This window comes from Giraffa tippelskirchi, chromosome 5 (genome assembly GCF_054371585.1).
Source record: "Giraffa tippelskirchi isolate mGirTip1 chromosome 5, T2T-mGirTip1v1.2.pri, whole genome shotgun sequence".
NCBI classification, from domain to species: Eukaryota; Metazoa; Chordata; class Mammalia; order Artiodactyla; family Giraffidae; genus Giraffa; species Giraffa tippelskirchi.
Genome location: NC_137279.1, coordinates 94,188,600 through 94,208,655, shown reverse-complemented (window position 1 = coordinate 94,208,655; position 20,056 = coordinate 94,188,600). Strand labels below are relative to the sequence as shown.

General features: G+C 61.2%; 1 protein-coding gene across 10 annotated transcripts; it reads left to right on the top strand.

Annotated features, from left to right (window-relative positions):
* Window positions 1–3,958: 3,958 nt before the first annotated feature.
* On the top strand, window positions 3,959–20,055 carry ZBTB7B (zinc finger and BTB domain containing 7B). Of its 10 annotated transcripts, none has more exons than XM_081494567.1 (5): window positions 4,271–4,309; window positions 4,484–4,584; window positions 10,667–10,706; window positions 16,232–17,394; window positions 17,757–20,055. In XM_081494567.1, exons 1-5 carry the CDS (start codon window positions 4,283–4,285, stop codon window positions 18,220–18,222), a joined length of 1,797 nt encoding a protein of 598 aa, XP_081350693.1. In that variant the 5' UTR covers window positions 4,271–4,282; the 3' UTR covers window positions 18,223–20,055. The 10 variants fall into 10 exon arrangements, with proteins under 10 accessions (XP_081350698.1, XP_081350693.1, XP_081350697.1 ...); XM_081494573.1 differs by having other exon boundaries at window positions 4,285–4,326; XM_081494575.1 differs by lacking the exons at window positions 4,271–4,309; window positions 4,484–4,584 and adding exons at window positions 6,874–6,915; window positions 8,111–8,210.
* Window position 20,056: the final 1 nt, after the last annotated feature.

Here is a 20,056-nt window from a genome sequence, read left to right as displayed (position 1 = left end):
GTAAGAGCTCATCTACCCCTCCTCGCTCCGGGACCCCCTACTGGCAACAAGGAGAGTAGGTAACTAGGCCGGTAAAGTGCAGAAAGAGACCAGGAAGAACTGAAAAGGTAAAAGGTAAAGGTGCAGTGCTCAGTCCTGTCTGATTCTTTGAGAAGCCATGGACTGTAACCTGCCAGGCTCGTTTGTCCATGGAATTTTCCAGGCAAGAATACTGGAGTGGGTTGCCATTTCCTACTCCAGAGGATCTTCCCGACCCAGGGATGGAACCCACGTCTCTGGCTTCTCCTGCATTGGCAGGGGGGTTCTTGACCACTGTGCCACCCAGGAGGCGTTTTACCAGTACCGGCTTTGTTACCTGCACTGGTGCTTTGGGTGAGTCAGTTTTCCTCACTCAATCTTAGTTTCCTCGTCGGAACTCGAAGAACTGAACTGGCAGAACTGGAAGTGACTCCCCAAATACGACAGCATGCGGAGGAAAAGCGGCCTCATAACCGGGATTCCCAGCTGATTACGTCGGACATGACCCTCAATGGTGTGCAGAAAGTAGGTAGAGAGGGGTCGAGAAAAGTAGTCTGAGGAGCCGTGCGCAATTAACTAGATATTATCATGATGCTCCTGGGAGAGTCCCACGTTTTCCCAGCAACACTGAAAGGCGGGCAGAAGGCAGTGTGGCAGTTGTTTCACTGGCTCCAGAGCGCCGACCTCCAAGGGCATAGGCTCTTATTTGCATCCCCATTTGCATTCCTATTTGCATCTCGTTTGCACATGAGTTATTTCCCCTTCAAAAGGCAGAAGTCCTTTCTCAGTTACTCCCAGCTGAAGTTGTCTACTCCCGTCTTTCCAGCCTTAGGGGCATATCCATTTTTCTGGCCATTCTCTGGCCCCTCTGACCTGCGCCCCTTCGTGCTCTTACGTCGTTCGTTCTCAATCCTTTGCCTACCCCGGCTTCAAAGCAGCGACCCGGCTCGAGAAGCCGGGGGACCTGCGCCGCCTGGCGGCTGGCGGGAGGAAGCTGAGGGCAAGGGGGTTCTGTTTCGCCTTCTCTGGGACGTGGAGTTTTGGAAAATGTTCCCCCGAGCTTCCTGAAGCTAAATTTATCTCCCCCTGACCTGGGGGGCGCAGAGATCCCGGCGACGATTAGCGCTGCGCGGCAGCGCGCTCCCGCCCAGAGGCCCGGAATAGGCGCCGAGTTATAAATAGAGCAGCCCGCAGGTGTGGGGGGAGTCGACGGGAGGGGGGCAACCCTGGCAGCCACGGTCCCTTCAGGTGGGTTGGGCGGTCACGGTAGGGGCGCCGGGGCTGCGGTCTGAGCGCCCCCAGCGGTTTCCTGGGCGGCGGGTTTTTCGAGGGAAGCGGAGGCAGCCTGGGGAAGGCGGAGAATGGGGAAGAGGTGGGCGCCCGGCGCAGGCTGAAGCTCCGCTTCCAGCTCAGCCCCTCCACATTCCAAAACTGGCCCCTAGACCCACTCTATCAGGACCCCGCCCCGACACAGCTTTGCCTTTCTTCCCGTCAGAAGTACTCTTTTCTCTGGGCTCTGCAAGTATCCAGCTCCCCTGCAGCTGCTCCCTGGCGCACGTGGCCCGGACTACGGGCCTGTCCCTCCGAATCGCCGTCCCGAGCCCCAGATGTGCAGTTCTCCTTAAAAGGGGTTAACTCCCGGCAGGCCTGGACATTCATCCTTCTCTTTGGTCAACCACTTCATCCTCCGGGTATTTACAGACCTCCTGTTAATTTGCCCCCCAAATTTAGGTCTAGTTGGTTGCCTGAAAATTTGTCTGAAAGTGTGGATCTTGGAAGCGCCCAGATCCCCAGGAAGCCCCTTGGAGATCCCACACTTGCCCTCCAGTTCCCGGTTCCAGTACAGGCCTAGTGGCTGGGCAGGGGTGGTGGCAGGCCTCGGGGGGTTTTTTGGAGGGGGCGGGGCCCCCAGTCAGCTTTTCTTGGCTGAAATAGCCGCAGTTTTTTGGCGAGGTAAGGCTTGAAGTTGGGGGTTAGGTGGGAATTTCAAGTTGGGGTTCCACCCTCTGACTTCTGAGCGAGGAAGGGAGCCGAGAATGTGTGTGTGTGTGTGGGGGGTGGTCACTAAAAAACCAACAAGAGGTTCCAGGACTGTCCAGACTCAAGTGGTAAATGCATTCCAGCTGCTGAAAGATCCAGGTAGGGTCCAACAAGACGCCTGGCACGACCCCCTGAAACGGGGGACATGGCAAGCCCACTGTTCGTTTTTCTATACCTAAGGGCTGATGCCAAGGCTCCTTCCTTTCTGTTGCTTCTAGAGGCTCTGGCTCTGCCCTCCCCGAGCCACTTTCCATGCCCTCTCGAGCCCGAAGCAGCCCCCTCTGCATTTCACTTGTGCTTCTGGCACTGTCGCCTTGCCCCTGGCACAGCCCTTCTCCAGTCTAGCGCGACCCCGAGCTGGAGGAGGGAGGGGAAAACCCTGGCCTGGACGCCACCGGCTCCGGGCCCTGACGAATCAGAATCTGTCCGGCGGGACCGAGAAGAAAACCCGGAGCAGTGACCAGCCTCGGGACCCATGGGGGACAAGGACGATAAGAAAACCCGGAGCGGATTACCTATCGGGAGCGCCCCGTTCCTACTGCTGCTACCCCCTCCTTCCTAGAGCCCCCCCAATTCTACAGTGAGATAATGTCTGGGGTGGGGGGCTGTTTGGTTTGGCCTAGGCCCTCAGGGGCGCCTCACACTTTCCGCCCCTGGCTGGGGAGCAGGGCAGCGGCCCCGAGGCTGAGTCACGGCCGGAGGGAGAGGGAGGGAGGGACCAGCACTCCGCCCCTCCCCCTGCGCGGGGATCCCGGGTCAGCCCGGGTGAGGGCCAGGGCCCCCCTGGCGCCGCCTATTGTGGTCCAACAGGTTGAGCTGGTGTCCCGCGGAGCCACCTGCTGAAAAGGGAGGGAGGCCCCCTGCAGAGGGGGCTGGGGTTGGAGAAAGCGAGCTCGACCCGGTTCGGCCCGGCAGGCCGCGGGGAGCGGAACCTGGCCCGCGATAGCCGGATTTGAATCAGTTTTACACTAGTGGGAGGGGCTCTTTGGGGTACGTAGCGCCGCAGGCCCAGCTGGAAGCGTCCCAAACGGGCTACCTTCCTCAGTTGGGGGGCACTAAAGCACATATCTCGATCCCCCTAAACCTACATATACATCGTAAAACACTCAGGTCCCCCTCGCCTTCTGGGTCTCTGAGCGAATCCAAGTCCAGGTGTCTCTCCGCAGAGACTCAGTTTCTCCACTTATGGCACAGCGGGATGGAGGCGGGGAGCAGGAGCTTGAGCGTTCCTCCCCCTCCCCCCTCACGGACCTGGTCCCTCCCCTTCGACAATGCCAAGGCCGCAGCGAGCACCGGCTGGAGCGTAGAGGCTGCTTGCCCGGGGCGCCGTTCCCTCCCCGCGGGGCGCCGTCACGCGTGGGGAGGGAGGCAGGGTGCCTGCAGCCTCAACTCCCCCGCTCCATCTAAGGGGAGTGGGGGTGGGGCGTAGGAGCTGGAGTTGATGGCCGGGTGGCTCCCCTCCCCCTACCTCCAGGGGCCCTGACCTGATTATAACCCCTCACGGGACCCCCTCTCTCAACCCTCTAAGTCCCTGCCTCACCCCCACCTAGCCTATTTTCGACCTCCTCATACCCTTCGCTCCCGAGGTGCTGACCCTACAGAAGCCCCTCTTAGAGGAGTGAGAGCCCTTCTTGGGGGTGCTCTGTTCCCCGGCCGCTGCGGACACTGCCCCCTCCTCTTCCCCTCCTCCAGGTTTCAGGCCAGCCCCCTCGGCTCCGCCCCTTCCCTGGCCCAACGCAAGGCGGGACCCACTTGGGATGGGCGGGTGTTCAAGCCAACGGGCGGACAGGGCGGTGGCGTGCAGGGGGCGGGGCGGAGTAGCGGCGGAGGGCTGGATGGGGTAGGGGGCGGAGCTCGAGTTAAGGTGGACTGGGAAAGATAGGGGCTAGAAAGAGAGAGAAAGAGGAGAGGGAGGGGGAAAGGGACAGCGGCAGGTGAAGGGAGAAAGAGAGAGACAAGGAAAGAAGGAGGGAAAAGAGGAGGGTGGGAAAAGCTCAGAGTGCAAAGTAAGAGCTTGGAAGAAAAGCGCGAAAAAGGAGGGAGGGATCCATCTGCGCCCTGCAGAGACTGGCTGGACCAAGGGGTTGAAGTTTATGTCCTTATTGGGCGGAGGGAGGGGGGCCTGGGGGGGCGGGTGAAAAACCAGGAAGTGACAGAGGGTGTTGCTAAGGGTTGGGAGGGGGAGTTTGGGGGGTGGCAGGGGGCGGGGGGAGGGAGGGGAGGGATGGGGGGAAAGCAAGCAGGAGGACAGGTGAGACAGCAGGACAGGTGAGGCGGGCCCTGAGGGGGGGGCGGGTGGGAGCCAGGTGAATGTACGGTTCTCGGCGGCCGAGGGGGGGGCGGGCGGCAGGAGGAGGCAGAGGGCTGCGGAGGAGGAGCCCCCCAGCAGAGAGCGGCGAGCCACTGACCGCGGCCTTCTGACCAGGACCGGAGCAGGGCCCCAAGCCCCCGGGCCTGGCGGGGGACGCGCTTCTTCCCACACCCGGAGCCTCAGCAGCTCCAGCCAGAGGACCCAAAGGCGGAGAGGTGAGTGTACCCCACTTTTGCCTCCTGGCTAGGGGTCCCCCATACTCGAGATTACTGCAGTGTCCTTCGTCTGTCCTGTAAGTGGGACCCCCCCACACACACGCGCGCATGCAGACCAGATTCCCACCACTCCCCTTTCCTGTGCCTTCCCAACACTACGGGTCTTGGGAATTGATTTTAACCGGGAGGAAAGGTAGAGAAGGAACCACAGCCTCCCCCAGCCCAGGGCGGAGGGTCCCCAGAAACTTTCTCTGCACTTCTGGGATCAGACAGACTGGCGGCTGCGGGATGGAGAGAGGACGAGGCGGCGCCCAGCGCTCCCCTAGTCTCCTTCGTGACTTTAGAGGTAGACCCCCGACCCGACCGAGTTGAGGGAATGGAAACGCTGACGGACTCTAACTAGGACAACGCTCCCCCCACCTCCTCCGCGCCCCCTGGCGCGGTGGGTTGGACTCGGGCCAGTTGCATGGGGGGTGGGGGGAGCACAGGAGGAGCTGCGGCTTGGGGGAAAGTTACCGGCTGGACTATTTGGTTTCTTGCGCTTCTATAGCCGCGCTCTCTCGCCGGTAGTGGGGCTCAGCGACAACCTCCGAGCGATACAGAACGACCCCTCTCTCCGCCGCCCCTCAATCCCACTCTCTTCGTTCGGGCTCCAGTACCGCCGCTACATTTTCAAAGCCAGCTCCTGCCCCCAGAACCCAAGAGCGAGTGTGGGCGACTAGGAGGAATTCTACCTATCATCCGTCCCCCACCGGCGCTGGCGCACCTGCCCCTAACCGGAGTGGGGGTCGCTACTGTGTTGTTGTAGAACCTAGTCTGAGCGCGGCTGGCAGAGGGCTGCCATTCAAAGGGGTGGGGGGCGCTGCTTTCAATTTCCAGTTTTCTCTCTCTCCTCCCACCCCACCCGAAGTAAGAGAGCGACGTGTCCCGGCCAGAGCGAGGGGGGGCCGGGAGTGGGGGGGCGGCGTGGGCAGCGGGTTGTGCCCGGACACGTGCCTGCCCAGGCGCCCCGGCCCTGCTGGTGTTTGGAGAGAGGGCGGGTCCCCTGCCCCCCGCCCCGCACAACCCCCACGTATCAAAGGGCGGCTGAGACGTGGTGAGACCTCGGGGCGCCCTGGGGGGGGGGCAGGGAGCCTGGGTCCGGAGCAGGGGAGGGGCAGAGGCGCGGGTGCTAGCTGACCCACAGGAAACGAGCGCTGCTGACCTAGTTTGGGACACCGGAAGTGGGTGCTGGGGAGAGGGGGAGACCAGCAGGCTGTCCTGGCTTCCGGGCCAGGTGGAAGGCGTTCTTGAAGTGACCCCCACCCGAATGCAGTGAAGACCCCGAGCTGCAGCTGAGAATGAGAATGAGTCAGCGCAGCTATTCCCGCTTCCCTCAATTTGTTCCTGGAGGAGGGAGACAGTTTATCAAGGCTCAGGGGGAGCCAGATTGGGGAGTGAGGGGTTAAACTGGGATGGGAACTCTCTCTTCCCTGAGGGTGCTTGTGTGTAGGGTGGGTGAGGCCTGGAGGATTATGGGGTTGCCTCCTGCTCCCCCCACACACACCAACTGGTTTGGTCACCCCTGTACCCGTCTGGCACTGCTGGGAGAGCTGGCATGGAGTGGGCATCACGTTGGGCAGAGAGAGTGGGCATATGGAGTGTTGTGCTGGGCTGGAGAGGGACATATTTGTGACTGAGTTTGGGCAGCAGTTAGTATTCCTCCTTAGTGGTGACTGGGGAGAAGGGCAGGGGGCTCCCCCTGGAGCAGCTGATGAAACAAGAAGAAATCTCTGTCAGTGCCGCCTGTCCCTGGCCCCGGGGACCCCGGCTCCCCCAGCGAGCCTCTGTTACATGGTTGCTGTGGGCACGACGCAGCCTGCTGGCACCCCCAGACACTGTCCCCTCCCTTGGGTACCACACCCCCCAACCTTAGTACAGGGGTCAGGAAGGGGTTAATAGCACCCAAAAGGGGCTCTGGGGAAGAAAGCAGGCAGTGCCCACTAGGCTCAGGTGTCAAGGAGGCCTGCTCCACTGGGGCACTCTCATCCCTGCTCAGCTCTGGCTGACATGGACCCCAGTGACTGGGAGACAGGTGCTGACCTCTTCCCCCTTCCCCATGGTGCCCCCTGGCACCCAGGGCCCCCAGCTCCTCCTTGGCCTAGTGCCCGCCCTGGGAGGGCGCGGCGGGCAGCGGGGGCTGGGCTAACAATGCACCATCGGGCCCTTTGTGTGCTTGCACTTGGCACCCTGGGGAAGGGTGGGGGAGGGGGCCCAGCGGGCATGGGGGGCGGAGCGCCTCTGGGGTGGGGACAGTGAAGGCTGGGGGAGAGAAGCAGAGAATGAAAGCAGGTGGGGAGGAAAGGGAAGTAGGTCAGCTAGGGTGCTGGCCCCCCATCCCAAGCCAAGGCAGAGAGAACCAGCCCCTGATCCTATGGCTGCCCAGATGGCATCATGCTGCCTGGGGCACAGCCTAGGACTGGGCATTTGGGGTCAGAAGCCACTGCCCAGGGGACTGCTCAGATAGAGGAGGCCTGGCCTGTACTGCCTCCTTCTTGGTGGCTAAGAGACCCAGTTCTGGCCCAAAGCTGAGGTCCCAAGACGGGTAGTGACTGGGCTCCAGGCAGGGCACGGCCCTCTGATAGAATTCTCTAGGACTGCTTTGGGGCTTCCTGCCTCCAGCCTGCTTGGCTCCCTGACCTTCAGAGTGTTAAGACTGCCCTGCCACCAGGCCTTAGGGCCTATGCCTGTTTTGGCCTAGGGCTGAAGAGGAGGGTGGGGGAGGAAGGTGGGGATGGGCAGACGGATAGGACCCTGGCATGGGGTGTGCCCGCCCTGGCCTCTTCCCCCTCCTTCTGCTGAGTAAACTCGTGAGTAAACTTGACGTTTTGCCCGGACAGTTTGAAGTTGCCTCGCCGCCCCCCCACCACCACCAGTCCTGCCAACACACAGGCGGCCAGGCGCCAAGGCTGGCCTGGGGGACTAGGGGGAAGGGATTAGAGCTACTGTTGTCCACCATCACAGATCCTGGAGAGGCAAGAATGATCCCCCCACCCAGGCAGACCCAGGTCTTGGCAAGAGTCTTGACTGGGGCCTATAAACATCTGTCCCAAAACCTTGGGGAGCCTACGGAAAGTGGCCTGGAAGCAGAGCCTCTGCCCACTTTTGACTTCTACCCCCATAAGTAAAGGCACCCAGCTGCCATCTGGCCCCCTGAATTGCCACCTTTAATGTTCACAGGCTACCGGACACAAGGGGAAAAGCTACCTTTAGCAAATTCCACAAGGACACCAGAAAATGTTTCCCTCTTTATTCTGTCCCACAGCCTGGGGTCGGTGGGAGGCTAGTGGCTTTCCTTGGCATCTTAGCCCTCTCTTCACTGAGGCCTCCCAGTTGCCATGGCCTCAGCCCTAGAGGGTGGAATCCACACTTACCAGCACAATTTCTTGATTTCACCCCTGGGCCTAACTTTCTATATATCTCTCTCCACCATACTACCCATCAGGCCTGTCCCTAATCTTCCCCAACCCCTTCCTCTGCTTGCTAGCATCACAGAGTCAAGTCAGCTTTCAGAGCTCTCCAGCCAGAAATACTCGTGCCAGATCCAGGGCCTGACGGTGCCCCAGACAAAAGAGGGCTGGTGGCAGGTAAATGGAGCCAGTGACCCCCACAAACATGCCAACTGACTTTTTACTTGACATCACTAATTCCTCTTAGGCCTCCCTAGGCCACCAGAATGGTCCTGAGGCCCGGCAGGGGGAAACGCCTTCCCAGTCCCTGCGGGCCTCGGAGTGGGGCTCCACCAGGCCCTTGCTTTCGACCTCATGTCTCTGGCTTCAGTTTCCTTCCTGTTTCCACCTCCCCCCCACCCAGCTCCTCCCCACCCATATGCCCCTTTCAACAGACATCCTCTCCTCCTTCCTTCCTCCTTTCCTCCGGCTTTGCCTGGGAGCAAGGGTCCTCTCCCCCAACCATAGACCTCCTCCCTTTTACCTCTTCTAAACACAATCCCCCTGGAGATTCATGACCACCTCCCATCCTCTGCTCTGCTCTCTCCACCCTATCAGCTGCAAGGTTCTGGGGAAGACAAGAGCACAGGGCTTCTCAAAGGAACTACAACTCCCAAGGTACATGCAAAGCAATTGTGGTGCATACTGGGAGTTGTAGTCCTCCTTGATCTCAGTTTGGTTAAGTTGGAATTTTTCTGGATGGGACTAAAAGTGGACTGGGATGACTTGAAACCTGGGGACCCTCTGGATCTCCCCAGCTTGTCCTCATCACCTTGTTCCCCCATGACACCATGTATCCATGATTGTCATCCACACCCCCACCCTACCCCCAGCTGAGACCTGCTACCCATTCTCACCTTAGGGCTCCACCCAAGAGATGCCCATACCCTGCCCTGCTGCCCCTGGCAGGGGTGGAATGGAGGGGCCCCATGAACTCCCTCTCTGCCCCGTGCCCTCTAGGCTGGTTCCCTCCCTTTACAGGGATCAAAGGGCAGAGAGCAGCCCCACCCCACTCCCTGGCAGGTTGCGGGCACTAGGGCGATCAGGAATTGCAGGGACTCTGGTGCCCAAGCAAAATGCTTGGGCAGGGGGATGCTGGGAGACAGGCACCTGGAGGCAGGGAAAGACACTGGCCCCATCTTGGGGAGTGGAACCTTTGATAACTGTTCATCAAGCTATCCATAGCCCCCTTGGACTCTCTTCGTGTAGGCCCTAACCCGTGTACTGCCTCTTGAGGAGATGGGCTTGAGAACAGGGTCTCGGGCCTTATCTGTAGGACTTAGGGGCCTGGGCCCGCATAGCTGGCACCAAGGCACAGGGGTGACCCTCCCCCACCCCAGGCCCACAGTTGGCATGGGGCGCTGGGAGCCAGGGGGGTAGGAGGGAGAGGAGGGCAGGACTGCCAGCATCCTGGTGGGTAGGTGCCAACCGGGCCGGGAGCTGGTGAGGGGCAGCAGGCCAGCGGCATTGAGCCAGCAGCTGTTGGGGGGAAAGGGGAGGGGATATTTTAGGGGGCATTTCCGTGGTCCCCTCTCCCAGCCCAACAGGACATGGGATGGCCTAGTGGCTGGGGGACCTAAGGCCCGCCTCGTTACAGGAATAAGAGACCCCCAGAGTTGTTTAAGTGGGACTTTGTGGCCCACCCTCCTCTCGGCTCAGAGCCCTCCTGAGTTGCCCCTCAGGCCCAGGCGGGTCCCACCCAACCGGCCAGGGTGGCAGCAGCTTACGCAAGGGGTGGGGCTAGGCGCTTCCCAGCAGATGCCCCCTCCCGGCTCCTTCCTCTTTCGGTGCCCACAGCTCCCCCCATCTGTCCACCCCACCTCAGGCCAGCTCGATCCCCCTGATCCCCCTGGCCATTGGGGGCTGGCACAAGTGCTGCCCCCTGGCCTGGTTGGCAGGGGCTGGCACCCAGGCAAGGAACTGTGGTATGTGAGTGGGTTTGGGGTGAGGCATGGGGAGGGCGGGGTGCTGCCTTGCCCAGCCCCTGAGGGCCCCAGCCCAGTACGGGGTGGGGAGAATTCGGCCAGCTCCCAAGGGTGCTGAGGGGTCCACTGGGGGTCTGAAGGGCCTCCCTGTGGTCCTCTGTTAGTCCACATGCCCTGAGGGGCTGGGACCTGGGCACCTGTCACCCCTGGCACTGACTGTCCAGGCTTCCCCTCCTCCCTCTTCTGGCCACTGCCGCCTCCTGTCCCCTCCCCTCCCTTCTTCCTTCTCCTGGTCCCACCTCCAGCAGCCTCTCCCATTGCTCCTCCTCACCTCTGTCCTCCTGGACTGTCCCAGCTCCTACCTTTCCTACTGCTCACCTTTTTCCCCTTTTAGGACTGAGTCAGGACAGGCGGGGGTGGGTATAGCTGGGGCTTCGGGCACCACAGGCAGAGACTGTAGGCCCTCTCCCACGCTGCCAGGCCTCTGGTAACCCCTCCCTCCATCTGGGGGGAGGGGGGACAGCACCCAGAGGGTTAAGGCTGTAGGGGGGAGGGGCTGGGCCAAGTCGTGGGCGGCCCCTTTGAAGGAGGGAGCTGGAGCGGGGAACAGCCACCCTACCTCCCCCCCAGCCAGGCCCTCCCCCACCCCTCCCAACCTGTTCCCCCCAGGGGCCAAGAGGAGTTGCCGGCAAGGCCCCTCAGCGTTCAGGTGAGTAGGCCCCGCTCTGGCTTGGGAGATCAGGCCCCAGGGGAGGCTCGGAGGCCTAGAATTGGCCAAGGGTCAGAGAGGGACTGAAAAACAGGCTAGGAAGAGGGTGTCCAAATTTTCACAGGGGGTGGTTTAAGGAACTGAGGGGCCGAGGGGCTGGAGTGTGGGGAAGCCTGTGTGTCCGAGGGACATAGGAGGACAGGAGAGCAGCAGAAGGGGCCTACGGGAGCCGAGGGGCTGCTGGGCCAGGACAGGAGGTTGGACAGGCTGGCAGGGAGCCGGGCTCCGGGGATTGGGCTGGGGTGTCCTCTGGGGCTGGGGGGCTCAGGTTTCTGCCGGCGGCTTGGCGGGTGTGGGGTTACCAGCCGGCTCGGTTACGCAGCCGGGGACACTAGGCTGGGGGGGAGGGGGTGGGCACAGGGCAGACCCTGGCACCTTGTGGGTCTCCTCAGGCCCTAAGGGGATCTGGCGCTGCTCCGGCAGACCCCTGCTGGGAGCACTGATGGCCAGGGTCTGTCCAGGCGCATGGTTGCCTGGCCTTGGGTGGGCAGCCTCTGGGGAAACTCCAGCTGCTCCAGGGCTGGAAACTGTGACGGGCAGAGAGGCCTAGGCTGTCCCCCCACCCTACCCCACATCCGCTCTCACTGTACACCCCACCACCCATCTTCGCCAACTGTCCCCCCTGATTTTGGTCCTGTGCTTCATCCAGAATGGGGTCGTGGGTGCCTAAATGCAACCATCTCATGGCAAGACCAGGCCTTGGAGGGCAGGCCCAGTTTCTTAATTTAATTCCTTTGCCCCTCTCCACCCCGCATCCATCCATCGGCCTGGGGAGAAGAGAAGGGATGCTTGGAGTAGGGCGAAATGGAGGAAGTGGGAGAGGCCTGAGTGAGAGAACCGAAAGCCAAAAGAGAGAGGTAGGGATGGTTCCTTGGATACCTAGGGACTTAAGGACACAGTAGAGAGGAAGCAGGAGCCTTGCAAGGGCTGAAGGGAGGAAAGCAAAGGATGAGTCGCAGAGAAGGGAGACAAGGGTCCGAAAAGGCAGGAAGGGGACAGGAAGAGGCCAAGGCAAGGGGCCAAGAGTGGAGAGGGGCTGAGGGCAGGGGTCCCCAAAGGAAAAGAGGGGAAGACTAGGGAAGAGAGAGTTGCCCCTATTCCTTTCTCCGCCATCTTTTCTCTCCCTCAGATTTCCCCTGATGTGATCTCAGAGGCTGTGGACTAGGGCAGGTGTCATGGAAAGAAAGTGTGGGGGAACACTGAGGTCTCCTTCCTGTCAGGAGCTGAAGCACCAGGAATTGGGGATTTTGAGGGAGGAGAGGCTTAACCCCCACAGCACCGGGAAGCAGCCAACTCCCCTTGCCTCCTTCCCCCTTCGTGGCTTGCGGTCTCTCTTCCCCGCCTCGGCCCCCAGGAAGTGTGAGTGCTGGGGGTGGTGAGGTTAGGAGGGGGAAGCGACATATGGGGGATGGGGAAGGCATGTACTAGCTTGGAGGGGCTGGGTGGGGAGGGAAAGGCTCCAAACATGTCTGGGGCATCCTGGGCCGAGGGCCTCTCCTTCGAAGCCCTTCCAGTCCTCCAGGGGATTCACCTCCACCCATCACCCTGCCTTTCCAACTGGGCAGTCCAGATGGCTTCAGCTCCTGGGCCCCAGAGGCCCTAAGAAGGGGTGGAAGAAGCTGGGGAGCTAGGATTCCTGGGTCCCTGAGGACTTTGGACTGGCTGTCCTATTTCCCCACCCCCGCCCTGGTCCAGCCACAGGCCAAAGCCCTGGCTTCGTGCAAACTTCGCTCCAAAAAAACAGGAAGAGAACCTGAGGCTGGAGTTGGGGTGGGGGTTGGGGGGGAGAAAGGAGAAAGAAGTAAGGGGGAAGGGTGGCCAGCCAAGGTGGGAAGAGCGTCAGGCCTCTCCATCACCCTGGCAGGAGGCATCACAGCCTGGCCCTCATCCTCACCCCAAGCTGCTACACCTGGAGAAGCTGGCCAGGTCCCTCTTGAGCTCTCTGGCAGAGCCCGGAGGTGGGGGCCTCTGAGCCTAAGGAGGGGGGGGGCTCTGTGTGCCTTAGTCTCAGGCCCATATCTATTTTCTCTGCCGCTAATCCTGTTTCCGCCTGCTGCCCCCCACACTAAGCCTCACTCCCCTAATCCCCAGGGTGTGGGGAAGGGGGGCCAGCTTTACTCAGCTGCCCCATTCAGGGCCTCGTATCCCAGCTCTTCAGCTGGCTCAAGCCGGCAGTGTTGGCCCTGGTATCCCCCAGCCCTTCACTGGACACTGCCTGAGGTCAGCACCTGGAAAGACTTTTAGCCTCCTTTTCCTTCCCGTGCCAGGGCCAGTGCCCTCTACCTTTTGGTTTCTTGGTGGTGGACACAGCTTGGGAGGTGCCTTTGGGCACTGAGGGGTAGGTGATAGGGGCTCCCACCTTTGCCCCCCTCATACTTTTCTAACCCCAAAGTCTTCCCCCCACCAAAGATGGGGCAAGCTTGACTCAGGGCCCAGTTTCAAGAGAGCTGCCCACCGGCTTGGCCGGTCTAGCAGGCCTGACAGTGAGGGGAGCCTGGTGGGGGGGGTGACGGGAAAGTGGGGAGAGATGGGGCGGGGCCCCCAGTTCTTCCCCCTACCAAGCAAACAGACCTTGCCTGGCTCCCTGGCACAGCTGCCCCCCCACCAACCACCACACACACCCATGCCCACAAGGTCTTAGCAAGAGGGGGCATGCCAGGCTGGGTGGGGATGGGCCGTCCTCATGGGCGTCAGGGGGCTGGGCCCTCTGGGATACAGAGGTGGGAAGGGTGCCCAAGTTGGGGTGGGCACCCTGGCATCAGTGCCCCACCCTGGCAGAAAGAAGGGGGGAGTTCCTCCCCATCAATCCCTCTCAGATGATGGGGCCTGGAGTACCCCCTTGGCCTGACTGGCACCATCCTAGCTCCCGGTGGCACCTAAGTCAGCATGGGTGCCAGAGCCCTGGGTAAGGGCTAGGGGAGTTTCCCAGAAGTTAGAGACCCATAGGAACACCTCCCCTTCCCAAATGGGTCCTCTGCCTCTCTCTTCCTTCATTGCTACCGCGTGGCCTGGCCGAGGGCTTTGGAGTTAGGCCCTAGGGGTTAAACACCCACCCTTGCCAAAGCCCCGTGTGAGCTGCATCATGAACCAGCCTGAGCCTGTGACCTGACAGCAGGGTCAGCCAATCAGCAACCCCGCCACACCAAGTTGCCACGGAGATGGCCCTGGGGTGGGAGAAGGGAGGCGGGCTTAAGCAGCGGGAATGGGTAGGGTGTGGAGGGAAGAAGGGAGAGGGACAGGGTGAGCCACGTGCATGCGTGTGCACAGCTCTGGGCCAATGGACAGTGAGGACAGCCCCACTCATCCCCCTCAGGAGGGACACTATTCACTTGGGCCCAGGAGGGTGCCCACTGCTACTTGAGTGGCCACTGCTGCTGCCCACCCGGTTTTGTTTGTTCCTAAGTCCTGGGGCCATTTGCCACTTGTACTATTTGTAAAGTACAGGTGGGAAAACCCAAGGAAACTGGGAGTATTCCCAGGCTGCTTGGCCCCCAGGGAGAGAAGTGATTTGGGGACTTAAGGTGGGAAGGCGTGGGCTATCTGAGGGTGTCTGTGGCTTATGAGCCAGCACATGGGTGCTGCTCACTCAAGGCTTCCACGCAGGCGTCCGGATGCTAGAGTGAAGATGGGGAGGCAGGCAGAGACGATGCATTTCTTGTGTCCTCGACTCCTCCGAACCCCTCAAAACCCTTCCCTATCAGTGGCCGAGACTGAGCAGTTGTTGGGAGTGGCAGAGAAGACACTGACAGACTGTCAGTGGGACTTGCCCTAGGGATCATCCAGGGCAGCCTTTAATTTTGCAGATGAGGAAACAGGCCTCCTCAGGAAAGAAAGTGACTGGTTCAAGGTCATGTAGCTAGTAGTAACCGGACTCCCCCTGGGTGATTTGACGGAGGGAGACAGACCTTTCTCCCAGCAGAGACCATCTGTATAGTGCAGTCTGCCTCCGGGTGAGGCTTGGTTTCTCCCTCCCAAGGCCAGAACTTTTATTGAGCCCTACTATGTGTTAGGCATTGTGCCACCCATGGGCTCATTTAACCTTCACCACAGGCCTAGGAGTCAGGTGGAATTATCCCATATTATAGATGGAAAAGAAGGTTCAGAGATTAAACAACTTGTTTAAGGATCATAGAGCTAATCAGCCGCAGAGTGAGGATTCAAACTCAAGCCTGGATGATTCCAGAGCCCAGCTCTTTCCAGGCCTCAACTCTGTCTCCAGTTGGTCCAGACCACCAAATGTCAGGGTGGAAGGGCTGAGCCCCTGCAGCTTTCATCCCCACCTGCTCCTTATGTACCATGAGGAGACTGAAGCAAGAGAAATGACTTGGCCAAGGTCATTCGGCAAGATAGTAGCAGAGCCAGGATTAGAAGCTGATCTCACTTCCAGGCCAGACTCACTCTGCTACCCGCCTCCCTCCAGTCTTGGGACTGCCGAAGTGCTGTGCCTTCTGTGGCTGTGCCTTGGAGGGGATAGCACAGAGGGTGGAAGAAGGTCTTCTGGAGAGGGGGTACTCTCCTGACTGGCCAGGAATGGAGAGGGAGAGGTGGTGGTGGTAGCCCAGTGGAGGAGGGGTAGGACTGGAACTTGGCCTATTGGTAGGGGGGAGGGGCGGGGACGATGCTTATCGGTGCGGGGCAGGAAGCACCCGCGCCAGCGCCAGCGACACCCCAGCAAAGGGTGGCTGCTCCTTGGCCCCATGGGGGAGGGGAGGATGTGGGGGAAGGGATGCTGGGAGCTGTGTTTCCCCTTTGGCCTCTACAAGGGGGAGATCTAGAAGGGGAGATGAACTTTTAGTGGGTGGGGAAGGAGAAGGTGGGGTCCTGGGGAGCCACCTCCCAGGTTTGCATAGTGTTTTATAGTGCACCAAGTTCTTTAGGGAGATAATGTGAGCTAAAGCACCTGACCTTGCCTTGAACAGACCTTGGCCCAACGTGAATCTGAACTCTTTCATTGGCCTCTCTCTGGGCTGAAAGGAGGTTCCATCACAGAGACTGTCACCCCACTTTTCAGATGCCTGAGGCTGGCTGCAAGAGGCACCCGGAGTCCTTCAGCCAGTTCTTCATGAAGCCTAAACCAGAACACAGGCATCCTTTCTCCCAGACCAGTGCTTCTTCCAAAGGGATGGGACTGGGGCAGGTGAAGCAGATGGGTCTCTAGGAAAAGCCAGAAAGGCAGAGCTCCCATGCTTACTGAGACAGAACAATGCACAGTGGTTAGGAACAGGGCTCGGCCCACCTCCTGGCTTTGAACCTGTTCCGCACTTAACATAGAAAGTCACTTCACCTGTCTGCACCTCAGGTTCCTGCCTGTGAAATGGATAATTGTTACTTTAGAAGGTCGTGGAAGATGAAATGGGTATAAAGTACTTGAAGGGCCTATGCTCATGGCCAGTGTTGGTATTCCCTCTCTGGGCCCCCTGGCAGGGCTGAGCGCACCTAACCTCCCCTTCTCCTTCACTCTGCAGGAGAAGATGGGGAGCCCTGAGGATGACCTGATCGGGATTCCATTCCCAGACCACAGCAGTGAGCTCCTGAGCTGCCTCAATGAGCAGCGCCAGCTGGGCCACCTCTGTGACCTCACCATCCGGACGCAGGGCCTGGAGTACCGCACCCACCGGGCTGTGCTGGCTGCCTGCAGCCACTACTTCAAGAAGCTTTTCACCGAGGGTGGTGGGGGTGCAGTCTCGGGTGCTGGGGGCGGTGGGACAGCTGCCGGGGGCGCAGGGGCCGGCGTGTGTGAGCTGGACTTTGTGGGGCCGGAGGCACTGGGTGCCCTGCTCGAGTTTGCCTACACAGCCACCCTGACCACCAGCAGCGCCAACATGCCGGCAGTACTGCAGGCCGCACGGCTGCTGGAGATCCCCTGTGTCATCGCAGCCTGCATGGAGATTCTGCAAGGCAGTGGACTAGAGGCGCCCAGCCCCGACGAGGACGACTGTGAGCGCGCGCGGCAGTACCTGGAAGCCTTCGCCTGTACAGCTACCGCCTCAGCCTCAGGAGTCCCCAACGGTGATGACAGCCCTCCACAGGCACCCCTCCCACCGCCGCCGCCTCCTAGGCCTGTTGCCCGCCGCAGCCGCAAGCCCCGCAAAGCTTTCCTGCAGACCAAAGGGGCCCGGGCCAACCACCTAGTGCCCGAGGTGCCCACAGTGCCCACCCATCCCTTAACCTACGAGGAGGAGGAGGAGGCGGGCAGAGTGGGCAGCAGTGGGGGCAGTGGGCTGGGGGACAGCTACAGCCCTCCCACAGGGACTGCCTCACCCCCAGAGGGGCCCCTGAGCTACGAGGCCTACGAGGGTGAGGAAGAAGAAGAGGAGCTGGTATACCCCCCGTCCTACGGGCTGGCACAGGGCAGCGGGCCCCCGCTGTCCCCAGAGGAGCTGGGCTCAGACGAGGATGCCATCGATCCTGACCTGATGGCCTACCTCAGCTCCCTGCACCAGGACACCCTGCCACCAGGCCTGGACAGCCAGGACAAGCTAGTGCGCAAACGCCGCTCCCAGATGCCCCAGGAGTGCCCGGTCTGCCACAAGATCATCCACGGGGCGGGCAAACTGCCACGCCACATGAGGACCCATACGGGTGAGAAGCCCTTCGCCTGTGAAGTCTGCGGCGTCCGTTTCACCCGGTGAGCACCAGGGGGAAGAGGCCCAGCAGGGGCCATGTGGGGGGGTGGGCACAAGGGAGAAAGGGGTTGTGAGACCTGGGGTGTGGAGGAAGGTGATCCTGGAGGGACTGGGAGGTGGTTCCCAGGATGAGGAGACAGACCAGGTGAAAGAAAGTCAAGGAAGGTGGGTCTGGGGCCTTAAAGATCTGACTGTGCTGGAGGCAGCCCCTTAACCTGGGGCTAAGTCAGCAAGGGTCTCCCAGAGCAGAAATAGGGAAACGAGTGCTAGGGAACAGGAGTGGACAAGGCCGGGGAACCTGGCCCGGACGATCCAGGGATCCCCTCCTGACCGGCTCCCTTCGCCCTCCCCCTGCCCGTGCCAGGAATGACAAGCTGAAGATCCACATGCGGAAGCACACCGGAGAGCGCCCCTACTCGTGCTCGCACTGCCCAGCCCGCTTCCTGCACAGCTACGACCTCAAGAACCACATGCACCTGCATACAGGGGACCGGCCCTACGAATGCCACCTGTGCCACAAGGCTTTCGCCAAGGAGGACCACCTACAGCGCCACCTCAAGGGCCAGAACTGCCTGGAGGTGCGCACCCGGCGGCGCCGCAAGGACGATGCGCCCCCTCACTACCCCCCGCCCTCCGCCGCCGCCTCGTCTCCTGCTGGCCTCGACCTCTCCAACGGTCACTTGGACACCTTCCGCCTGTCTCTGGCTCGATTCTGGGAGACATCCGCCCCTACCGGGCCCCCAGACTCCACCCCGGGCCCCCCTGATGACGAGGAGGAGGAGGGGGCACCCACCACACCTCAGGCTGAAGGTGCCATGGACACCTCTTAAAGAGGGACGAGTGGCCGAGCTGGAGCAGCACGGGGACCGGGGAGGCCCATGCCAAGCAGTGGGAGTGTATACAGCAGAGACGGCGCTGGGGGTTCAGGCACTGAGTCTCCCTGGCATCGGAAATAGGCTCCTTCCCTCAGAGCCCTCATTCCAGTTCCAAGCCGAGAAGGTTTTGGGGCAGAGTCTCCCCAGATTGGGGTGCTCTCCCAAGGAGTGATACATATGATATTATGTATATATTTACAGCTCCATTGTAAAGGTGGGGTTCCTGTCCCCAGCTGCTCCTGGGGAGTAGAAGCAATAATGTATTTCTGATTTGTGGGGTCCCTCTTCGGCTATGCGGGTTTCTAGGGGGTGGGGGGCTTGGGACCAAAGCCTTGCCCCGCCCCCATGCCCCTTGGGGTTTTGGCTGTGTAAGGGGGTGAAGGACTGCCCCTCCCTTTCGAGACCCCTCCTTCCTGGTTTCTGTTCCCTTTTCCTGGCAGTGAATTATGCAAAGGGGGGCGGCAAAGGAAGGGTAAGTGGGGGAAAGCAAGGTAAAAGCTTGAAAGACGGGGACTGGGCCTGTAAGGAAGGAGCCATCCCAGTCCCCCTCCGCCCTTCTCCCAGCGCTGAGTCATGGGGTCCTGGAGAAGGGGGCGGGGTGGCCTGATTGGCTCGCCCGCCCCTGGGGGCAGCGGGAGCGCCCCGCCCAGCCAGGGGAGCGCTGCCGGTTCTCCTCCCCTGCCCTCCCCTCCCGCGTCCCCGGGCAGGGAATGTCTTGTTCCCGCCGCTCCCTCCCCGGGGCCAGAGGGCAGGGCGGGCCGGGCGGTGTCCTACCCTCTTCTCCTCCTCCCCACCTCCTCCCCGCCCAGGTGCGAGCCGCCACCACTGCAGCCCCTGACTCACGCCGCCCCCGGGCTGGCGCAGTGCAGGGTGTGGGACCGGGTGAGGGGCTGGGGGGGAGCCTGGCGGAGAACGGGCCAGCCGGCGCCATCTGGCGGCTATGCCCTGCGCGGGCGAGCGCCCCTGGCGGCCACTGCCAGGGAGCCGTCTTCTCCACCTCCACCACCCCAGCGGGTGAGCCGCGCCCCTTTGCCGAGGTCGGGGCGCGGAACTACTCGCCCGCCCGCAGGGAAAGTGGGCTGCGGCCCTGTGGGAAAGGAGCCCTACCCTCAGACCCTTGCCTGCCAGGGCTCCCCGTTGGGGTGGGGAGAATAATTCCCTCACTCTTCCCTTAGGATTGAATCCACCCCCGTTCTGTACATAGCCTTTTCTGTTGGTCTTGTTGAAATCTAGTTTCAGATTTTTAACTACCCAATTCTGCTGGGGGTGGGGGTATCACCCCCCCTTCTTCGCTGGGTGCTGGACCCCGCTCAGGCCTGGGCTCTGCCTTGCACTATTTCCCCTCCCTGGCCTGGCAGCCCCCCCTCCTTAAAAGGGGCAGGTTCAGGGGCCCGGTGCTCTCCCTCCCTCCCATGCACCCCCATGCCCATTTGCACAGCTGCCCAGGTACCCCCAATAGTGGGGGGTGGTCACAGGGAGGGGGTAGCGGGACCAGTCCTTGTCTCTATTTAAAAAGTAATGATGTAATATATTGGGGTAGGGGGAGGTCAGGTTGCTCTGGGCCTCATCTTCACATTTCAGGTGATGGGGGAGCCCAGGGCTGAGGAGACCCGGGGCCCAGCCCCAGGGAGTGAGGACAATGTGGCCTCCCCCCTCCCCCCTTGCGGCTTCTCCACTCAGTGCCTTAAGGGGGGAGGCGATCCCCCCTCTCCTGTTCCCCTCCCCTTCCCTTGCCCCCCACCTCGGGTGTAAGCGACAGGAAGAAATAATAATAATTTAAGATTCATAC